At 42.0% G+C, this 21,399-nt stretch overlaps 1 protein-coding gene across 1 annotated transcript; it reads right to left on the bottom strand.

Moving 5' to 3' along the window:
• Positions 1 to 455: 455 nt before the first annotated feature.
• LOC124258241 lies at positions 456 to 8,086 on the bottom strand. The gene is made up of 3 exons (XM_046692309.1): positions 8,041 to 8,086; positions 5,473 to 5,580; positions 456 to 2,944 (listed from the first exon to the last, which is right to left on the bottom strand). The coding sequence occupies exons 1-3, from the start codon at positions 8,084 to 8,086 to the stop codon at positions 456 to 458; spliced, it is 2,643 nt and encodes an 880-aa protein (XP_046548265.1).
• Between the last annotated feature and the right edge of the window lie 13,313 nt (positions 8,087 to 21,399).

Below are 21,399 nucleotides of genomic sequence, written 5' to 3' on the forward strand. Positions count from 1 at the left end.
CTGCAAACAATAGCATAAAGCATTAATAAGCACGTTTGTTTCTTTTAATCAAGCCAAAGTTGACATTATTTTCAGACATTTTTAAATGTTTAATTGCAGGAAAGTGAACTATTGTTTATTTTATTGTATTATCATTCATTTTTGGGGACATGAATTTGAAATAATAATACTGTGATTATTCAACTTGAGGCTAAAACAAACATTATTGAAATTATAGGACAGTTGTTTGATTTAATCCAAATCGAAATGTCAGAAATATCGGTTACTTGAATGAAACGTTCGTTGTGATGGTCACTGATGTTACGATAATATTTATTTTGCTCAGTTTTCAGTCTGTCTTATTAAATACAAAGTGCAAATACTTGATAAACTCCGAAACGTGAAACAAAACTTAACAGCATATAATGTTGTGAATTTTTGGTTTAGGAGTGAAATGTTCGTTACGTTGTTACTTTCTATTTCATATGGCTTTCAATTGTAAGTCTGTCACTTTTGGTGATCGTGTACATCCTCTTTGACTTCCCAGATGGAACAGGAGTGTTGATGTGACATATGACATCACTTTCTTTGCACCAGATGACATCCTCATGAGCAGGCCATTGGAAGTTAGACTTCTTTGATTCCATGAAATTGATCTCATACTCAGAGTCCTCCGGATCCACAGTCTCGACCTTTCCAATATACCATCTTCCGGAATACAGCGCTGCTACAAATTCTCCTACATTGTAGTTAGGCCTTGCGGCGACTCCAGTGTCATCTGACATATTTACAACAGCAGAGGTGACACCTGACATGTCTGTCTCTGTCAGAACACTGTGGTCTTCTTGGTCCTGGTTGACTGTGGTCTCCTCCTGCCAGGTGTCACACACAGTACCTCCCAAACACCTGTTACAGTAACAGCTTGTGTCACGCACGTGTATGTGCCCACTGCCCCGACCTTTGACAGCATGGATCTTCATGGTTCCCTTCACTGGCTTCAGCTTCCGGTTTGCCTGTGATGCTGCAGTGGCTTCACATTCTTCTGTAGACACAAAGAGGAAATTCACATTTGGCATGGAACAGTGTTGTGATTGGGACCAGGCAAAGAAATCTTTCGAATCCTGAATGACAACTTTCCCAGCGTTCACGGCTTGATCAGCCATGCGTTTCACTGTTCCCCCGAGACCGTCACACGGCCCTTTGCCGTGGCCGGCCTCAAAGTAATTCCAGGTAGCTGTGATGTTGAACACGTCCTCGTGGTTTGCCACTAAATTGAATATGGACTTATTCCTGTATTGGCTGGTGGGACTGTCTGTCCAGTAGTGCACATGCTTCAACTCGGGATCCAGCTGCTTCACCTCCTGGATGATGTATTTGAGAAAGGTAAGTACTGTGGTGGAGTTGTGGTTCATCTCGTCGGGCACCAGGACGAAACTCTGATGTTGCAGGTCAGATCCATCGACAGGTAGAGTATATACTACCACTGGGTGAAGAGTTACAGAGGTCTGGTTCCAGTAGGCGGATTGTATTTCCTCGACAGATTTACAGTTGTAATTTTCAGCAAAGTCCATATGAATAATAGCTTCATGCCGGGGAAGATTTTGCTTCAATTCACGTATTTGTGAGTACTGGGTTTTCAACCGAGATACATGATCGATAAATTCAAGTGTTTGAAGTTTCAGTGTTTCAAAGAATACTGACTTTGATTCGGTGACTTGGACTATTTTCATGACCACTTTTGTTTTGCCTTTTATCTCCACAGGCACTCTCTTCCATTGCCCATATGTGAACTCTGGATGTAGTAAGTTTGCTTTCATGTCATCGATTCGAGGATTTTCAGAATACTTTTCAGGATTCAGGGGGATCTCCGGATACAAAGGCTTGAGAGACTTCAGAATGAGTGCCATGTTCTGATGCCGTGTGCATAAACAACAGTCACGTGTTATGAAGGCTGTGGTAAGTATTTGTTTGGGTCTAATTCTACAGAAAGAAGCCAAAGAAAGTTTTACAGGATGTTCTGCAAGGAATTTTTGATGGAGATTTGTCAGGTAATCTGTTAGTATTCTTTTTTGCACGTATTCTCCTGTGCCTGTGCTAATTTTGTCGCCTTTCCCGGGGAGGTTTCTGCTGTTATCATCTCTATTCATGAATTGAAGGACATCTTCTCGAAACCTCATCACTTCTCGAAATCGCCTCTGTCGCACAGGATCTATGGTCTTTGACTTGACTTTGCCCAACTTGTTCCTACTCAAACCTGTCTTCTGACTCAACATGTTAATACATCGGTAGCGCTTTACAATCTTGCCAGCAACGATATTGTGAACTACCCGCCTCTTTGATGATCTGATACTTGATCTCGCAGTCGCCAGCTCCTTCATAAGAACATTACCAAGCAACAGTTGTCTCTTTACACGCCTCCCTTGATCTTTTGTTAGTCCCATTCTTCTAATCTGTGCTGCTGTCTGTCGTCGAGGTGTTTGTGGAGATGGTGGTGATGGACCACGGTTACCTTTCCTCTGCAGCTTCAATAGGACAGTCTTGTACTTCCTCTTGAGGTTCTGTAAGTCATCTTTCAGTTTGCTGACTTGGCTAGTTTTGGCAGCCAGAGCATGACTTATCCGTTTCCGGGGTCCATTTCTTCGATTTGGGAACCTCATCTGTACCAGAAGTGGAGCCTGCGATCCATCTGGTAGACTGTCATACCCACTTGTGTCAATATCATGAGCTGGAGCTCTGTCATCATCAGCTTGTGCAATAGCTCTCTTTCTCTGTCTATGCCTCTTTAAGGTTTCCTTGTTTCTTAGGTTCCGGCGTAAACGATCTTTCCTTGATAGTTGGGCTGATGGTACATAGCTATCACTTCTCCTTTTTCTTTCTTTAGCCAAGTATGCTTCGTTGTTTTTCGCCTTCAGTCTCTCCCGGTAAGCTTTTTGGATCTCCGCCCTTGTTTTCCCCATTGCAATACCTGAAATTAATTAAATCCAACGTCTGAAATGTTCGTTACCACTTTGTGAAATGTTCGTTATCCTAGAATAAATGATGACAGCGCGTAATTACCTTTCTTAAAAAGTTATATGTTTCCATAATTCAGTTGTTTAATTGTTACTCAACCTTTTTTCAATAAAGTTATCTTTATCTGATTCAAATATTTGTCATACCACTACTCAAAACATGTACTGGATGAAATTCTAAAAAGACAACCATTATTGTTTTTAACAATACGCTTAGAACTGTCTATATAATAACTATTACCTGAATCAAAGTCTGTCTTATTTGTACATTATGCCAATGTTTATTTATAAATGAACAAATTTTGCTTTAATTCTTTTATGAAAAGTGTGTTGATTGAGGAAAAAACAGTGCGAACTTTTATGAAATGTTCGTTACCTCTGGTAACGAACATTTCAACCCCTTTCATTCTAAAATTAGACAACTAAAAAGGTAATGAAACAGGTTTTATATCAACATAGGCTTTAACGATCTTCAAATGAAAAAATACTAGATGAAATCACGTTGAATGTACCATATACATGCATAGTGTTAGGACAGGTGAAAAAGGTACTCACCAACATCAAGAAACTTCTTCCAAACTTTTCACCGTGAAGCTCGATTTCATAAAATGGCGGTTCTCTCAGATCAACATGACATCATAAAGTCACGTGGTATTTGAAAAAATGGTATCAAAAGTTCTCAAGCCATAGTTTCGAATAACCTGGTAACGAACATTTCAGTAACGGATATTACATTATATGGCAAATACATCAGGAAATTACCATTACCACACACCAGCTTTGGATGTTCTTTCCCTTTTCCCACCTGACATACTTCATGGTCTAAATGTAACTTAAAATATGTGATAAATGTCTAAATTCCCTAACTTTTGGGTGGTAACGGAGATTTCACTCTTAATTTTACGCATGGGATATTTTTCATGTGTTGAGCTATGTCATGCAGGGGGATGTTCTGAGCCCAAAATAATGACAAGCACCATTAATTTAAACATAAACTGTATTCTTTTGAAGTGAATGAGTAAGATTATGATTTGTTTTACACATGTACATGTCAAGCTGAAAATCGATCACGGACATTTCTTCAAAACTGGCGACATGGCATTAAACTGAAATTATTTATCTATGAAGAACTCAGTGGCTTAACAGTTTTCAGAAAGGATACTTTGGACCGATGTTAATATGGTAATGTACTAATATCCGGGTATTTGTACACCAAATTGCAGTGAATTAAACTGCAAGATGGGGTATAGTTACCGGCGACAGTAACGAACATTTCAAATTGACCGATTATCGAGGCTATAACAAGTATACGTTTAAGTATATTGGACTGTTTATGCATGATGTATGTAGGCCAGGGTAGTACCATTATTCAGCCATACTGATAATAACATTTGCTAATTAAATTTAAGAGAATCATGGCGGCGACAGCATTTGCACCCAGTTATTGAGAATGAGTGTAAACCCGTGCCTTTGGCGCCAAGTGTTTAGAACTCATCACCCTAGAACCCATCTCAAGTTAGGTGAATGGGGCTCTTGAACAGCGGGTATGCACTAGATTATTTATTTGCTATCTTTCGTACAGTTTTGCATCGTTCACTCGCTCATTCTTTATATTGTTCAGTGGAGTAATGGTCCTTGGCCTTGCCTTGTAAGAGGTAAATTTTAAGGATTACATCGAGGTAAATGTATACTACTGAATTTCGTGTCTTGACCTTTTCCAAAATCAGAAAGGTTCACCCACAATCTCTGGAGGCAAGGTAATTTCCATCATGACTTATGTCCCTTCTGTGTCTTCAAACTGACCAATCAGATTCTACATTCATATGACTTGCAATTGCTTCAAATAAAATGGAGGCGATCTCATCCAAAATCAAGACAGTTAAATCTCAATAAAACAGGCCTTACCTGAAATGTATTATGTCAATTTAGCACCTTGGTTAAAATCATAACACGATCTGTTAATATTTTAAATATCTTTCGGCGCCCAACTTACTAGTAGGATGCAGAAATTGCCCCCAAATATCCACACCATGAACAGGAAGTATAATATATGTGCCTAGATCTGGAAATGTGGAAATTAGGAATCCGATTCAATAGCCTACTATCTCCTTTGCCTCAGGAAGATGCATTTTCACTTGCGTTGTTTGCGCAAATGTGGTACGTGAAATGGTAATGCGTTGACGTCTATCGATGTCGGTGAATTATTGAAAATGGTTTAGCGTCTTTAGCTTACAGTGAAGACTCTAGGGTCTGTCGTCATACGTGCATCAGTGAAGGCGTAAGGGTCTATATGTGACGGTAAAGGCTTTAGGATTTGTGTCTGACGGTGAAAAGCATTATAGAATATATATTTAGATCTAAGTGAACTGGTGAAGATATGGGATCTGTTACGCTTATATATACGTTAAGGAGGTGAATACATGACAGGCGTGAGCAGTATTAGTTGGTTATTCTCAAAATGTGCAGTTTGAAAACAACATGCCTCCGCTGCCGACGGTTTCGCCAGTGTCTCGCCGTCGGCGGAGCAAAGCTTCGTCAACCTGCAAGAAACTCTCTTTCGAGAAATCTCGCAGCTCGAGGTCGAAATTGTCTGAAATAGTCAGCGGATGTTAATGCTTGATATAGAGTGAAGCTGTTAACGCTATACCGGTATGCCAACGAATAGCTCCTGCATTTGATTTGATAGACGAAGCTGTGAGATTACATAATCGGATATCTTTGAGCATTAAACAGCATGGAACACCGTTAATCAGGATGATACAGCTCGCAGTGAAATTGTTCAGCTAAGCAAATATGCAGATAATTAAGCAGCATATATATAATAATATAGCTATACCCCTAACCCACCGTGTACCCAAACAGTAATCCTGTAGGAGGGTTAGATAACAGGATTTCAAAGGAACGGGAGTTTGGGCATATCTGGGTCTTGTTCCCCTCAATCGTAGCGCTATAACAGTCGTAGTTTGGGCATATCTGGGTCTTGTTCCCCTCAATCGTAGCGCTATAACAGTCGTAGTTTGGGCATATCTTGGTCTTGTTCCCCTCAATCGTAGCGCTATAACAGTCGTAGTTTGGGCATATCTGGGCCTTGTTCCCCTCAATCGTAGCGCTATAACAGTCGTAGTTTGGGCATATCTGGGTCTTGTTCCCCTCAATCGTAGCGCTATAACAGTCGTAGTTTGGGCATATCTGGGCCTTGTTCCCCTCAATCGTAGCGCTATAACAGTCGTAGTTTGGGCATATCTGGGCCTTGTTCCCCTCAATCGTAGCGCTATAACAGTCGTAGTTTGGGCATATCTGGGCCTTGTTCCCTCAATCGTAGCGCTATAACAGTCGTAGTTTGGGCATATCTGGGCCTTGTTCCCCTCAATCGTAGCGCTATAACAGTCGTAGTTTGGGCATATCTGGGCCTTGTTCCCTCAATCGTAGCGCTATAACAGTCGTAGTTTGGGCATATCTGGGTCTTGTTCCCTCAATCGTAGCGCTATAACAGTCGTAGTTTGGGCATATCTGGGTCTTGTTCCCTCAATCGTAGCGCTATAACAGTCGTAGTTTGGGCATATCTGGGTCTTGTTCCCTCAATCGTAGCGCTATAACAGTCGTAGTTTGGGCATATCTGGGTCTTGTTCCCTCAATCGTAGCGCTATAACAGTCGTAGTTTGGGCATATCTGGGTCTTGTTCCCCAATGGTAGCGCTATAACAGTCGTAGTTTGGGCATATCTGGGTCTTGTTCCCCTCAATGGTAGCGCTATAACAGTCGTAGTTTGGGCATATCTGGGTCTTGTTCCCTCAATCGTAGCGCTATAACAGTCGTAGTTTGGGCATATCTGGGCCTTGTTCCCCTCAATCGTAGCGCTATAACAGTCGTAGTTTGGGCATATCTGGGTCTTGTTCCCCTCAATCGTAGCGCTATAACAGTCGTAGTTTGGGCATATCTGGGTCTTGTTCCCCTCAATGGTAGCGCTATAACAGTCGTAGTTTGGGCATATCTGGGTCTTGTTCCCCTCAATGGTAGCGCTATAACAGTCGTAGTTTGGGCATATCTGGGTCTTGTTCCCTCAATCGTAGCGCTATAACAGTCGTAGTTTGGGCATATCTGGGTCTTGTTCCCTCAATCGTAGCGCTATAACAGTCGTAGTTTGGGCATATCTGGGCCTTGTTCCCTCAATCGTAGCGCTATAACAGTCGTAGTTTGGGCATATCTGGGTCTTGTTCCCCTCAATCGTAGCGCTATAACAGTCGTAGTTTGGGCATATCTGGGCCTTGTTCCCCTCAATCGTAGCGCTACAACAGTCGTAGTTTGGGCATATCTGGGTCTTGTTCCCCTCAATCGTAGCGCTATAACAGTCGTAGTTTGGGCATATCTGGGTCTTGTTCCCCTCAATCGTAGCGCTATAAGAGTCGTACGTTTGTGTATTATAATTCAATCACCTTAGCGTTACGATCGCGTTGAGGAACGGGCGGAAAAGCGTCACTGAAATGGTTTGAAAAGTCAGCTGTATGTATTTGAACCCAATTTAATTAATTATATTTCTTAAAATATTTTGCATCCATTTTCCTCATCCAGTTCGTAGTTTCTACTGGCTTTTTTCGACGGGGTTTGGTTGTGAATGGCATAGTTCAGAAATATGACTATGAATTGGCTTCACACATTTACAAATGGAATCGATCCCAGGTTTTGACTGTGAGGACTTCAAACATTTTACTCAGCTCAAGAGAACGAATAATGTTAGGGCTCTTGGACAGACGCGTTATCATTACATCTTAGATTCATGATTCGTGGTAAAATTGGTCTTAAGCCACCCAATGTCAACCCATGTGAACCAAGTCAGCGAGCCTGACCACCCGATCCCGTTGGTCAACTCTTACGACAAGCATGGGTTACTGAGGACCCATTCTAACTCGGATCTTCACGGGCCGTATAGTGTTTGGTTCCGCTACTGATGGTGCTGAAAATGATATGATGATGATGATGATGATGATGATGATCATGATGATGATGATGCAAACATAAGACTGAAGGAGATTAAAACATCTGTAAATACTTACCCGTGGTGTCCTGAGAAAGAACCACTCCACTGAGCCACACTGTCATAGCAACCACACAAATACGAAATATATCCATTTGTCCAAATAACCTGAAAATCGATAGAGTTAAAAACTCAGTCATTCCAGTCATCATATAACGATTGCATCAAACGCTCAGACCAAAATAGTATCCATCACTATATGTATGAGTATATCGAGAATTTTCGTCATGTATATAAACGACGTACATATATGAAGGTAGCATATAATCGATCTCCTCCAGGCCAGTGAGTGAGTGAGTGAAGAAGTTTTACACTGCTTTAAGTATGGTGTGTGGGCATGTGGGCTGGCCTAGTTAAATAGGTAGATATATTTCATACAATCACTGTATGATTAAGTTAACAGATCAATAACACTCTTTACGTATCTTTACATATTTCCAGATGGGTCTGACAAGACAGTTTATCGACATTTGATATGATCACATTACACGCATGAATCATACGAAAGCGGGCAAACTGTGGACCTGTAGTGATTGTGTAATGTATTGAGTCTTTCTTAGCGAGTGAGGGAGTGTGATTTTATGCCGCTTTAAGCAATGTCTCGGCAATATCGTGGGCCTCAGGGGGCGGTGAGGTAACCTAGTGGTTAAAGCGTTGGCTCGTCACGCCGAAGACCCGGGTTCGAATCCTAACATGGGCACAATGTGTTAAGCCCATTTCTGGTGTCCCCCGCCGTGATATTGCTGGAATATTGCTAAAAGCGGCGTAAATCCATACTCACTCACTCACTCGTGGGCCTCATAAGTTCTTACACATTGTGCCCGTGTGATGAATCGAACCCTCGTCTTTGACGCGACGAGCGAACGCTTTAACCACCAGGCTAGCCAGCAGGTTACCCAGCAGACTTACATACATTCAGACAAGATACAGACTAATTACCGGTTAACAGACATGCACACGTGGACTGAAACGAAAAGTCGACAGACATACGTGCAGGCATGGATTGAATGGGACCATTGACCAGTAGGCATACAAAGATACAAAGGAATAGGCGTCAAACAGACAGACAATGATATACAGACATTCAATAACACAAATAGGGGGTAGACAAGCAGAAACCGATACAGTTAGTCGACGAACGCTCACACAGACAGACGAACACTCACCAACATACAAACAAGGATAGAAACGAACGATCAACAAAGATGGAAACAAACGATCAACAAACAAAGATAGAAACGAACGATCAACAAACAAAGATAGAAACGAACGATCAACAAACAAAGATAGAAACGAACGATCAACAAACAGACAAACAGGGATAGAAACGAACGATCAACAAACAGACACAAGGATAGAAGCGAACGATCAACAAACAGACAAACAAGGATAGAAACGAACGATCAACAAACAGACACAAGGATAGAAACGAACGATCAACAAACAGACAAACAAGGATAGAAACGAACGATCAACAGACACAAGGATAGAAACGAACGATCAACAAACAGACAAACAAGGATAGAAACGAACGATCAACAAACAGACAAACAAGGATAGAAACGAACGATCAACAAACAGACACAAGGATAGAAACGAACGATCAACAAACAGACAAACAAGGATAGAAACGAACGATCAACAAACAGACAAACAAGGATAGAAACGAACGATCAACAAACAGACACAAGGATAGAAACGAACGATCAACAAACAGACAACACAAACAGTCTTACGGACATACACACAGACAACGATACAAACAAAGACTTGGACAGCAAACAGACATACAAACCAACATACAGACAAAGCTAGAAACAAACGACCGACCAACATCCAGACAGGAAAGCTATGAAGTACACACGTGTTTTAACACAATTACCTTCTCGTGGAACTCTGTGTAACGAAGTAGCGTACTTCCGTTCACTCTGCCGTTATCGCACATTACAATATGTCGTAAAGTCATGCCCATGCATAGGATGTCTTAATACCATATCAAATAGCCTTTTAATCTGGGCGAGGCTTTGTCACGAAATGCACGGACTGTCAAATAGCGGAGTCAGAGGCGTTCCCTCACGGACAGAGACTTGACTTAAGTGAACAACATATCGGTAATATAATACTGTTATTCACGTGGTGTTAGGAATTCATATACGGGTAGGAGTGTCCTGTTGGCTAAAACTATCGATGATAACGTGTTACCTTACACCATCACTATCAACGTACCTTAGAGAAGAATGAGTGAGTGAGTGGGTTAAGTTTTACGCCGCTTATTCCAGCAATATCACGGCGGGCGACACTAAAAATGCACTTCACACATTGTACCATGTGGGGAATCGAACCCGGGTGGGCGTGACGAGCGAACGCTTTAACCACTAGGCTACCCCGACTCCCCCTTAGAAAAAAAACCGCGTCATTTTGTCAGCCACATGATGTTAAGATAATGTCGAGGATAATCATACGATGTAAGTTTTGATATCTTATGACACAAGATATACTGATTCTGTAAGATCTCAAAACGTATATAATATTTCTGTAACCCGTAAAGATCCAGGTTAGAATTGGTCTTCAGCTACCCATGCTTGTCGTAAGAGGCGACTAACGGGATCGGGTGGTCAGGCTCGCTGACTTGGTTCACACATGTCATCGGTTCCCAACTGCGTAGATCGATGTTCATGGTGTTCATCACTGGGTTGCCTGGTCCAGACTCGATTATATACAGACCGCCGCCATATAGTTGGAATATTACTGAGTGCGGTGTAAAACCAAACTCGCTCACTGTCTACGAAACGGATATCTTAAGGAATATGATGCTGGGCCTAGGTACGGGTATATCAAGACGCTGGGCCTAGGTACGGGTATATCAAGACAACCTTGACATCATATGCAGAACTAATCCAGCTTTATTGAATCGTGGCTGAATAAATGAAAATATATTATTCTTAAAGGCTGGGGCCGCCTCCGTGGTGTACTGGTTAGAGCGTCCGCCCGGAGAGCGGAAGGTCGTGGGTTCGATTAACGTCATAGCAAAAGACGTTAAAATATGGTACTTGTTGGTCCCTGCCTGGCGCTCGGCATTAATGGGTACATCAAGGAATGGTCGGCTCGGAGTCAGTATAATGTGTCTGAGTGGGGTATTCGTGCTTCACTGCGTCATGGTATCTCAGTGGGCTAGCACTATAAAACCAGCTTCAGTCTGGGCTAGTACAAGCAGCCCCACATACACATACACACGCATGCACGTCGTCATATGAGCGAAATATTCTCAAGCACGACGTTAAACCCAATTTCACCTCACCTCACCTCAAAGGCTGATGATATACATGGCAAGAAGTGCAGTACACCTTTAGATTTACCATACGGGAATGCTTGACTGCTATGACGTTCTTACATATCGTCCATACACTTTATATCAAAAGGAAGTATACATTCATGTTTGAAAATGAATCAGCCACCATTTGATTACTCCGTTGTGACGTTTTGGTGCGGGTGTTAGTGCTGTTTATGAGTGAGTTTGGTTTTAAGCCGTTTCGAGGACTATTCCAGAATATTTCACGGCGGGGGAGCTTCAGAAATGAGCTTCACAAATTGTAACTATGTGCGGAATCGAATCCGGGTTTTCTTCGTGACGAGCTAACGCTTTAACCACTAGGCTGCCCAACCGTCCCTGAACGGTTTGTAGAGCGTATGTTTCTGCCTAGTAATAATTGGGTAACGTTTGTAGAGTTTTTGGCCAAATTGCAAACTCTCTCATGGACGCATACGGTATAATACGACGCCATTTATAGCCATAAATAAAACACCAACTTACTAAATCGATCTTGGTTGAATGGCGAGTTATTTGCCTGAACATTAAAAGAAAACTACAAAAACGAAATAATATACTTCTATACTACGTTATTAAAGAACACTTTAACGACGGATATATCGAAATGATACTCTTTGCCCGGCCAGTTGCTGTCTATGTTATTCAAAATGCGTTCAACAAAACTACAGTTATAACGAACTAAAATTAGTGGTGTCCTTAAATTCGTTATAATCGTAATTTACTGAGTTAATAAAATGATTAAGAAAATCCATACTCACCTTGCCCTTGGTTGGAACGATTTCTTCAAATTCCTATTCGCAAAGTATCCAGGAGAATAGCTTGTGTCGTATTAACAGATAAAATTTTCTATCCTGTTGATATGTGATAAGAAAAGAAGGATGTTGTCAACAGCGAATATTGATTGGTGACCTGGCAGGAGGTTCCGCCTTGCTGTACCGTTATCTTAAACCGCTACACCCGTGTGACCACCCCCCAGTCTTGATGTTGGGCTTGTAAAATGTGACACTTGTCCATTGCATCCTATCTGTCGACGACACCTAATATATAGCGACCTTTAATTTAACAGATACACCCGATTAGGGCGGGATTCATTTGTAACTCTGACTGTCGGGTTGTTTCGTGGTCACAATCTATTTCAACATATTAGGCAATGTCGTTTCATGTTTGAAATTGATACATGTGTGTCGATTTCGTGCGGGGTGAAAACTGACCGACAGTTGTTTGAGATGTGTTAAATTGTAATTATAAGTACTTGATATGAGATAGATTATAATTATTATATCAAATCAGTGACACTGTAAAGACGCCGTCTAATTTATATAGACATTTCTGGGTCCCGAATATTCATTGTAAGGGGAGACTTAATGAATTGGGTGGTTAGGCCCAATGACATGTTGACTGCAAGTCCCCGTACCCCAATAGTGTGTATCGATGTTCATGATATCTGTCACTGGGTTGTCTGGTCCAGAAACCATTATTTACAGACCGCCGTCATATGCACGTCTTTAAGATACTGAGGAATACAGAGTTCGGCAACAAATGTGTGAATGAATTAGTTTTACGCCTCTAAAACAATATTCCAGCAATATCACAGCAGGAGACACCAGGCTTCACCACCTATTCTACCCATGTATGGAATCGAACCTGGTTCTTCGGTGTGACGAGCGAACGCTTTAACGACAAGGCTACCCCACCGTCCAAGCAACCAACAGACATACTGAAGTGTTTCCTTTCATCATATTGTATGTGTTCTAAAACACGTGCGTCAACGTTTGCAATAGAAGGAATCTCAATGGATAAATGATGTCAAGCCTTCTTGCAAGTTTTTTTCATTATTATTGTTATGTTTTACAGATTAAAGATAGTATGCAGCAGAGAGGGTTCGGGTGGTCCTGGCACAGTCAGGCTGGTAAGGATCATCATCAGCTCAGGGCCCTCGCCCCCTCTACACGCAGCCCAGACAGCGAAGTGGACTTCCCCCAGGAAATACTGCCTAGTCGAACCCACCAAGAACTTTCCGGAGAATATGTAGACTCCCCAACACTGCAGCCTTCTGAATTACCTAGAGTGTCAGAAGGGCTGCGCTCCCAGTGGAGAACCCGGGCACTCTCCTGATCTGCGCCAAGAGTTCAGGAGGTACCAAACCAAGGGCACCGAGAACAATGGGGAGCCTGACGACAGTGTACTTGGGATGCAAGCGAGACATTTCAAAGGCGAGATCCGCATACTTAGTATGCTTTTCCTGAATCTTGCCAATCACATTGGTGTCAAAAGGGACAGAAAATTCAATGATATATATAAATTCATTGGCTTTATCAAAAAGGACAAGATCAGGTTTGTTGCCTGGAATTCTTCTCAGGCTGTATATGGGCCTATTCCACAGAAGTTTGAAATCATCGTTTTCCATGACGCCCTGGACATGTTCAGGGTCGTACCATGGATGGACCTCGGAGTCAAAGCCACAGACATTGCGGAGACGGTAGTAAAAGCAATGAGCCATGCCATCATGTCGTTTAAGATATACTGTTTGTGCCAAGGAAGGGCATCCACTGACAAGATGTTGGACAGTCTCTGTAAATTCATTATATGGTCCACATTTCATATTGATATTTTCTTTAAGAATCACATTTAGGCGATTACGAGTGGGAAGTGACTGGTCCTGAGCGTTTTATTATTTGAATATGTCAAGAAAACAGTTCTAAATTATATTTCAGACTGAATATGTTGACACAGAAATGGAAAGTTACTGTAAGGCCTGACTGGACAAAGAATGAAGAAAAAATACTCTCATGTCAGTACACAAGTGGCTTGTATACGTAGGTAGAATTTCAGTAAATGTAAACATTGATATCATCACAATTATATTGATCTGTAATCAATAAATTTAAATGATCAAAAGGCGGGGAGGTGGAGTGGAATGAGGTGGTGTTATGTTTGGATGTTGTCGGTTCTAAACTTATCTCGTTAATTTATTACGAAAGAAACAAAATCCAGGTGATCTCATTGATCAGCATTAATAATATCATACGTTAGATGTTCACTTCGACAATATTAGTAAGCAACATAAAAAAGTAATAATGGTTATTTATAAAGCGCCTGTTTCCACGCACTTGTGCATGCTCAAGGCGTTAACACATTATTTCCCCTGATAACCCAAGCTGAGGCGCTAGAAGGTTAACAGTCATATGACTTATTCCACCGGGTACCCATTCACTGCTGGGTTAACAGAGGAATTCATGAACAAACTGACTTGCTCGAGGGGAGACCACATGTTTCAGGTGTACTTCGTTGTAGATCAGGACAGAAACTCAGAGAGTCAGGCTGCCAAACGCCGTCACCCATCCAAAGACTCTCCACGCCCGACGTTGCTTAACTTCAACTGATTTGAGACCTGGGCCCCGTTTCACAAAGCTCTCGTAAGGCTAAGATCTCGTAACTTTCCTCGTAACATTCCTACCTCCTAAACTGTAACATTGACTTACGATAGTGGTAGCGCTACGAGAGTTTTGTGAAACGGGACCCTGAGCTCTACATACAGAGACCACACACCACCATCACCACAACCCGATTTTCATTATTATGTCTATGTATATGTCCAAGATGATAAATCCCTTTGTTACTGCCCTGGTACTTAGGATCTAGTCATATAAATCACACAATGATTAAATAACAGGAATATTGCGGGGTGACACCACAAACATCGCTGAGGCTGTTATCGGGAAGAGGGACGAAAAAGCGGATGTAAAATCTCAAACATTGACCCTTCTCCTGAAATGCGCGCCATGCTGTATGACGTCACAAGCTTGATTGGCAAGACAGACTGTCTGACTGAGTTTGGTTTTACGCCGCTTTTAGCAATATTCCAGCAACATCACGGTGGGGGACACCAGAAATGGGCTTCACACATTGTACCCATGTGGGGATCGAACCCGGGTCCTCGACGTGACGAGCCAACGCTTTAACCACTAGGCTACCCCACCGCCCCTGATTGGCCAGACAGTGACTGTGGTAGTTTAGTTTGAAATTAATCTTGTTTGGCTTAACAATGGCTTAACTCCCATACGTGTAAAGGTCATGGTTTCCAAAAGTGTTTTTTTAAAGCACAAAATATATGTCATAAATAGTCTTCCGCTGCAATCATCATGTCTTCCCGTGGAGAAATCGTCAGTTTTCATGTTGACCCCAGTTTATGAGACGTCACGTTTGTTTCCAATCTGCCTGGTCATATTACACTATTCTAACATAATGCATTCACATGTACCACACATCGACAAAATGAAACAAATACAAAATTGTGGACTTCAATCAATCAACTCCGGCTCTTATAAACTCGGGAATTAAATTAATTTTGCAAACATGACTTTTGGCGTACCTACTATGCTCGCTGAATTACGATGTGAGTGTTTATTTTTCGACAATCACATTTTAGAAATCTGTTTATATTGATTCGTATTGTACAGTAAATGGTTACTTCTAATTCTACAGACCGCCTCCGTGGTGTAGAGGTTAGAGCGTCCGCCCGGAGAGCGGAAGGTCGCGGGTTCAATCCCCGACCGCGTCATACCAAAAGACGTTAAAATATGGAACTTGTTGGTCCCTGCCTGGCGCTCGGCATTAATGGGTACAAAAAGGACTGGTCGGCTCGGAGTCAGTATACTGTGTCTGAGTGAGGTATTCATGCTTTACTGCGGCATGGTATCTCAGTGAGCTAGCACTATAAAACCAGCTTCAGTCTGGGCTAGTACAAGCAGCCGCACATACACATACACACGCATGCACGTTGTCATATGAGCGAGATATTCTCAAGCACGGCGTTAAACCCAATTTCACCTCACCTCACCTCTAATTCTACAAAAGCCATTGATTTCATTGTCTTTTGTGAGACCAATACCTTTTCAACATGTGTGATGAGTTGGAGAGCGTGGATTCTCCCATGAAACATCAAACATTGAATTCAGCGTTTTCTACAGAAAATAAGGGCGGTGTAGTACACTAGTGGTTAAAGCGTTCGCTCGTCATGCTGAAGACCCAGGTTCAATTACCCACAAGGGTACAAAGTGTAAAGCCCCGGTATCCCCCGCAGTGATATTGCTGGAATTTTGCTGGAAGTGGCGTGAAACCTACCTCGCTCGCTCACTCACTCACTCACTCACTCACTCATATATCCAGTAATCGTTAATCTATCAAGTAGAACTTGAGTGCAGTAGCATCAGCTCCGGATAGTTCCAATAGAGAGCAGATCTACATACCTCAACTATGATACCATTATAGGTTCATCTATAACTGAAAATGACATCACCCTATTCCAAGTTTCTCAATGGCCATAATTTTGTCCTTAGCATTCCTGAAGATAGATCAAACCATTAACCGATACACAAGAGAAACAACCACTAGCAGCACGATATCGATTTCAGTGTGTATCCTCATTCGAATTAAGCTATCTGATGTGTCCATTGTAACCTTCAGGTAGCTTGTGTCAGCACTGAAGATCCGGGTTAGAGTGACTGAGTGCGTGTGATTTTAGGCCACTTTTAGCAAAAATCCAGCAACATCACGGCGGGGGACTCCAAAAATGTACCCATGTGTCACACATTGTACCCATGTGGGAAATCGAACCCGGGAGAACACTTTAACCACTAGGCTCTACCCCACTGCCCTATCCGGGTTAAAACTGGTGTTCAGCAACCCATGCTGGTCGTAAGATGATACTGACGGAATCGGGGTGATCAGGGCCTGGATTTTCGAAGCTCTCTTAGCGCTAAGATATCACTTACCTTAAGACTATCTTAGCGCTAAGAGAACTTCGAAAATCTAGGCCCAGGCTCGCTGGTTTGGTTGAAGGAAGCCATCGTATCCCATTGATAGACAGATGCTACATGACATAAATCAGTGGATTGTCTGGTCCAAATTTGATATTACAGACAGTCGTGATATGACTGGAAAACTGCTCAGAGGACATTGGACAAGAAACATGCCACTGTACGTGTCAAGGGAAGAATATTCGGCCAATATCCAGCTACTCACTTTCACACCAGTTGAGGAGCTCAGTATCTTATCCAGTTGCTTGTACCTTCAACAAAATACATTTCCCACTTTAAATATATTAATTGGTTCTAATGAGTTTTTAAAATGCCTCCAGTCTAAAAACACTCGCCCAAATACTACAACGCTGTACTGCCATGCATTCATATCACTTCCTAATATGGTACAACATGTTTTTCGGATCCAACATAAAAGCACGTGGAAACCGTTGAAATAAATATTTCCAGAGAACCATTTGTCACAAAAAGCACGTGAAATACCACGTTATCATTGAAAGAGCGAGAGAGAACAATCGGAATGGCGAGAATTGGGAGTCTCAGACCCATACTGTAAGAACCTTCGGCATATTATGGTATACTGTTCGCTCGTCACGCCGAAGACACGGGTTATATATCCCACATGGGTAATGTTTGAAGCCCATTTCTCGTATCCCCGGCTCTGATATTGGTGGAATATTGCCAAAAGAGGTGTAAAATTAAAACTCGCGCAAAGCAGCGTTAAACAAAACCCTTTCACTTTCAAAACAGTCGGTCAGTTATCCTCACTCTCTATAGATATAGTCAGTCAAAGAACCATAGCCTCATCCATTCATCTCGGCTAACACCGGCGACTTGTTGCCTCCCACGTCAAGTAGAAGCATATAGCATTACCAACGTGAGCATACAAAATATTGACTTTAATAGTTCTTGTTTTCCTCATACGCCGGTCCGCCTGGACACCTGAGTCAACAGAGTTGTGTCCATTCGTGGTCAGTCAGGCATGTTGAGCTGTGGACGAACGGACAATGTTCCCCTCCGTATGAGGTATAGGAGCAGATGACAAAAGACGGTATCACGGGAACATGGTAAATAGCTTGTGTGAACAGAGCATCTGTTTTGCTGAAATGTATCTGCCACTCATGTTCGACCACCCGTCCAGATACATCAACTACGGCGCGTTGGCACTACGTGACGTCTCAGATCTACAAATGATATTTGTACACAGGAAATACACTGAAATAAAGATGATGATGATGATGATGATGATGATGGTGATGATGGTGGTGGTGATGATGATGATGATGATGGTGATGATGGTGATGATGGTGGTCATGATGATGATGGTGATGATGATGATGATGATGATGATGATGGTGGTGATGATGATGATGATGATGGTGATGATGGTGGTGATGATGATGATGATGGTGATGATGGTGGTGATGATGATGATGATGATGGTGATGATGGTGGTGATGATGATGATGATTGTGATGATGGTGATGATGATGATGAACCTGTCCAGAATAGATATCTACAAAGAACCGTGTCTACCAAAAAGGAATGATTAAAAATGCATGTTGTTGAAATTAGTGAATGTTCATTCTGTGAATGTTCAAAAGAATCGGTGTTACATGTATTCATGTAAGGCTCACATTAGAATATATTTAAACAATATCTTGCCACACACTATTTAACTAATTTCGCTTGGTATTAAGATGTATTGTGGTAATAAGCCATATCACAATTGCATGTAAAAAGGTACATAAACATTATTGCATCCACCTCCTAGCCTTGTTCCAAAGCTGTACTGAATGCTTAACCCATGGATGTATAGTAGTTCTGTCCTATAAAGAGTCAAGTCTAGATAAGCGGACGTCACCACCACCCATCCCAATTAACTAGATTCTAAAAATTGGGAAATTTAAATCATATGTGGTTATTTTGAAAGTATATAACATTACAGCGACCTAAAACATATAGTAAGTGTGTAATTTCTGTTAATGTATTTAAAAAGTCTGAAAGTTCTTCCGTTTACATATCATAACGAAACCTCTAAGCTCTTGCTTGAAATACGACGATCAATGATACAGGACTAAATCACACCAAACCTACAGTATTAAGGTTCAAGAGGCAAAATATTCTTCAATTTAATAGCCCTCTTCATATATATTTGTGTAATAAGCGGCTGGGTAATTGGGAAAACTGGTTTTGCTCCCATTCATTTAATTAAAATGAACAAGCTACCGGATGTTGCCAGGTATAATGATTGATATCACACCTGTCCGACCTGGGTCCGATCCACAAAGCGTTCGTAACGCTACGACCTGTCGTAACTCTATAGTTTATCATAGGATTGCGACTGGGTAATTGGGAAAACTGGTTTTGCTCCCATTCATTTAATTAAAATGAACAAGCTACCGGATGTTGCCAGGTATAATGACCGATATCACACCTGTCCGACCTGGGTCCGATCCACAAAGCGTTCGTAACGCTACGACCTGTCGTAACTCTATAGTTTATCATAGGATTGCGACTGGGTAATTGGGAAAACTGGTTTTGCTCCCATTCATTTAATTAAAATGAACAAGCTACCGGATGTTGCCAGGTATAATGACCGATATCACACCTGTCCGACCTGGGTCCGATCCACAAAGCGTTCGTAACGCTACGACCTGTCGTAACTCTATAGTTTATCATAGGATTGCGAATACCGTAGCCCGTGTCCCGTTTAACAAAACAACCCTAACGCTAAGACTACATTAAGCCTACGTTCAGGTGCTCATGGCCAGTCCAGGGATAGTGAATGAGTGAGTGAGTTTAGTTTTACACCGCTTTTAGCAATATACCAGCAATATCACGACGGGTAACACCAGAAATGGGCTTCACACATTGTACCCATATGGGGAATCGAACCCGGGTCATCGGCGTGACGAGCAAACGCATTAACCACTAGGCTACCCCACCGCCCCTACAGGGATAGACGTTTCATTAATGTACTGTGTGGAAAAACATTGACTCTGTAGCAGTTTGTGTTATCGTTTGGGTGAACAAAAAGGAAAAAATACGATGAGACGTGGCCGACGACGACGGCGATGATGATGATGATGATGATGATGATGATGATGATGATGATGATGATGATGACAGAAGAAGACGACGACGAAAATGGAGATGACGATAAAAGTGCTGGTGGTGGAGGTAGTGATGATGATGATGATGATGAAGACGACGACGACGAAAATGGAGATGACGATAAAAGTGCTGGTGGTGGAGGTAGTGATGATGATGGTGATGATGATGATGATGATGATGATTATCATTATGGTCGTACTGGTAGTGGTTGGGATGAAGTTTCTCAAACATAAAACATCATTACACATAACTGTTGACACATACACATAACACAAAATTATCACAAAATCCACTTTAAACCCACATAAACAACCCCCCACACGATAACCGTAAGCGTTATGCCGTGTTTGTTGACAAGCTGTCACTTTAAATCACCCGTTGTCCGTGTACTCTATCATATCCAAGCTAATTTCTTCAGGTCACAAGCAGGTCATGCCTCGACAACAACGCCACATACTGAATAACCAGCCTACACACTATCGTCCACGGCTGGTCCGCCATAGATAATACCCCGGGCCCAGGGCGAGCCTTCTTATTGCCACTTGAATAGAGAGACGCCTCAAAGAGGCCCGGGGTATATGATTATGACGTCCCACTAGGGCATAAATATACATTTGGTATAAGGATAGTGGTTCTTTTATTCTGGGGGTAGCGTCTTTGTGGGGTAAGGCAGAGCGTTTCTCCTGTACGTTGTTTCATTACGTAGGTGGAGTGTTTTATCGCCTCTTTAAGTTCAGTTCGGTTCCCTGAGCATTCCTTAAAGGCAGCTGTGCGGATGAATTCTAACGTATGTCCGTCCCCCTGTATTGGATTCAGGTCACAAATCACTCTTCAAAGGATGTAGGCTGGTGATGTAGATTTTATCTACCAATTCAGTGCAACTGGTGAAGATTGGATCTGAAGATAGTCGCGTGTTGCTGCATAAAGTTTGAAACTCAGGTAGAATCTGAACGCTCGAGGGATCCGAAGCATTGCGTTTAATATGAACTAGGTTTAACTGTCCTTGCACCAGCTTCAGCCAAGGTTCTGTACAGTGTCATATCGGTGTGAACCATCTGTTCGTTTAAGGTAAGGCATATTGTGATACTATGCTATTGGGTATCAACATCAGCGT

Source organism: Haliotis rubra, unplaced genomic scaffold (genome assembly GCF_003918875.1).
Source record: "Haliotis rubra isolate DU_JTF1 unplaced genomic scaffold, ASM391887v1 Scf689, whole genome shotgun sequence".
NCBI lineage: Eukaryota > Metazoa > Mollusca > Gastropoda > Lepetellida > Haliotidae > Haliotis > Haliotis rubra.

Bases quoted from the DNA above. Each gene is read 5' to 3' on its own strand.
- LOC124258241 (XM_046692309.1), bottom strand. From the start codon at position 8,086: ATGACAGTGTGGCTCAGTGGAGTGGTTCTTTCTCAGGACACCACGG. The intron at 5,581-8,040 runs GTAAGTATTTAC...TGACTATTTCAG, and splicing joins TCTTTCTCAGGACACCACGG to ACAATTTCGACCTCGAGCTG. The intron at 2,945-5,472 runs GCATGTTGTTTT...AATTAATTTCAG, and splicing joins CGAAACCGTCGGCAGCGGAG to GTATTGCAATGGGGAAAACA.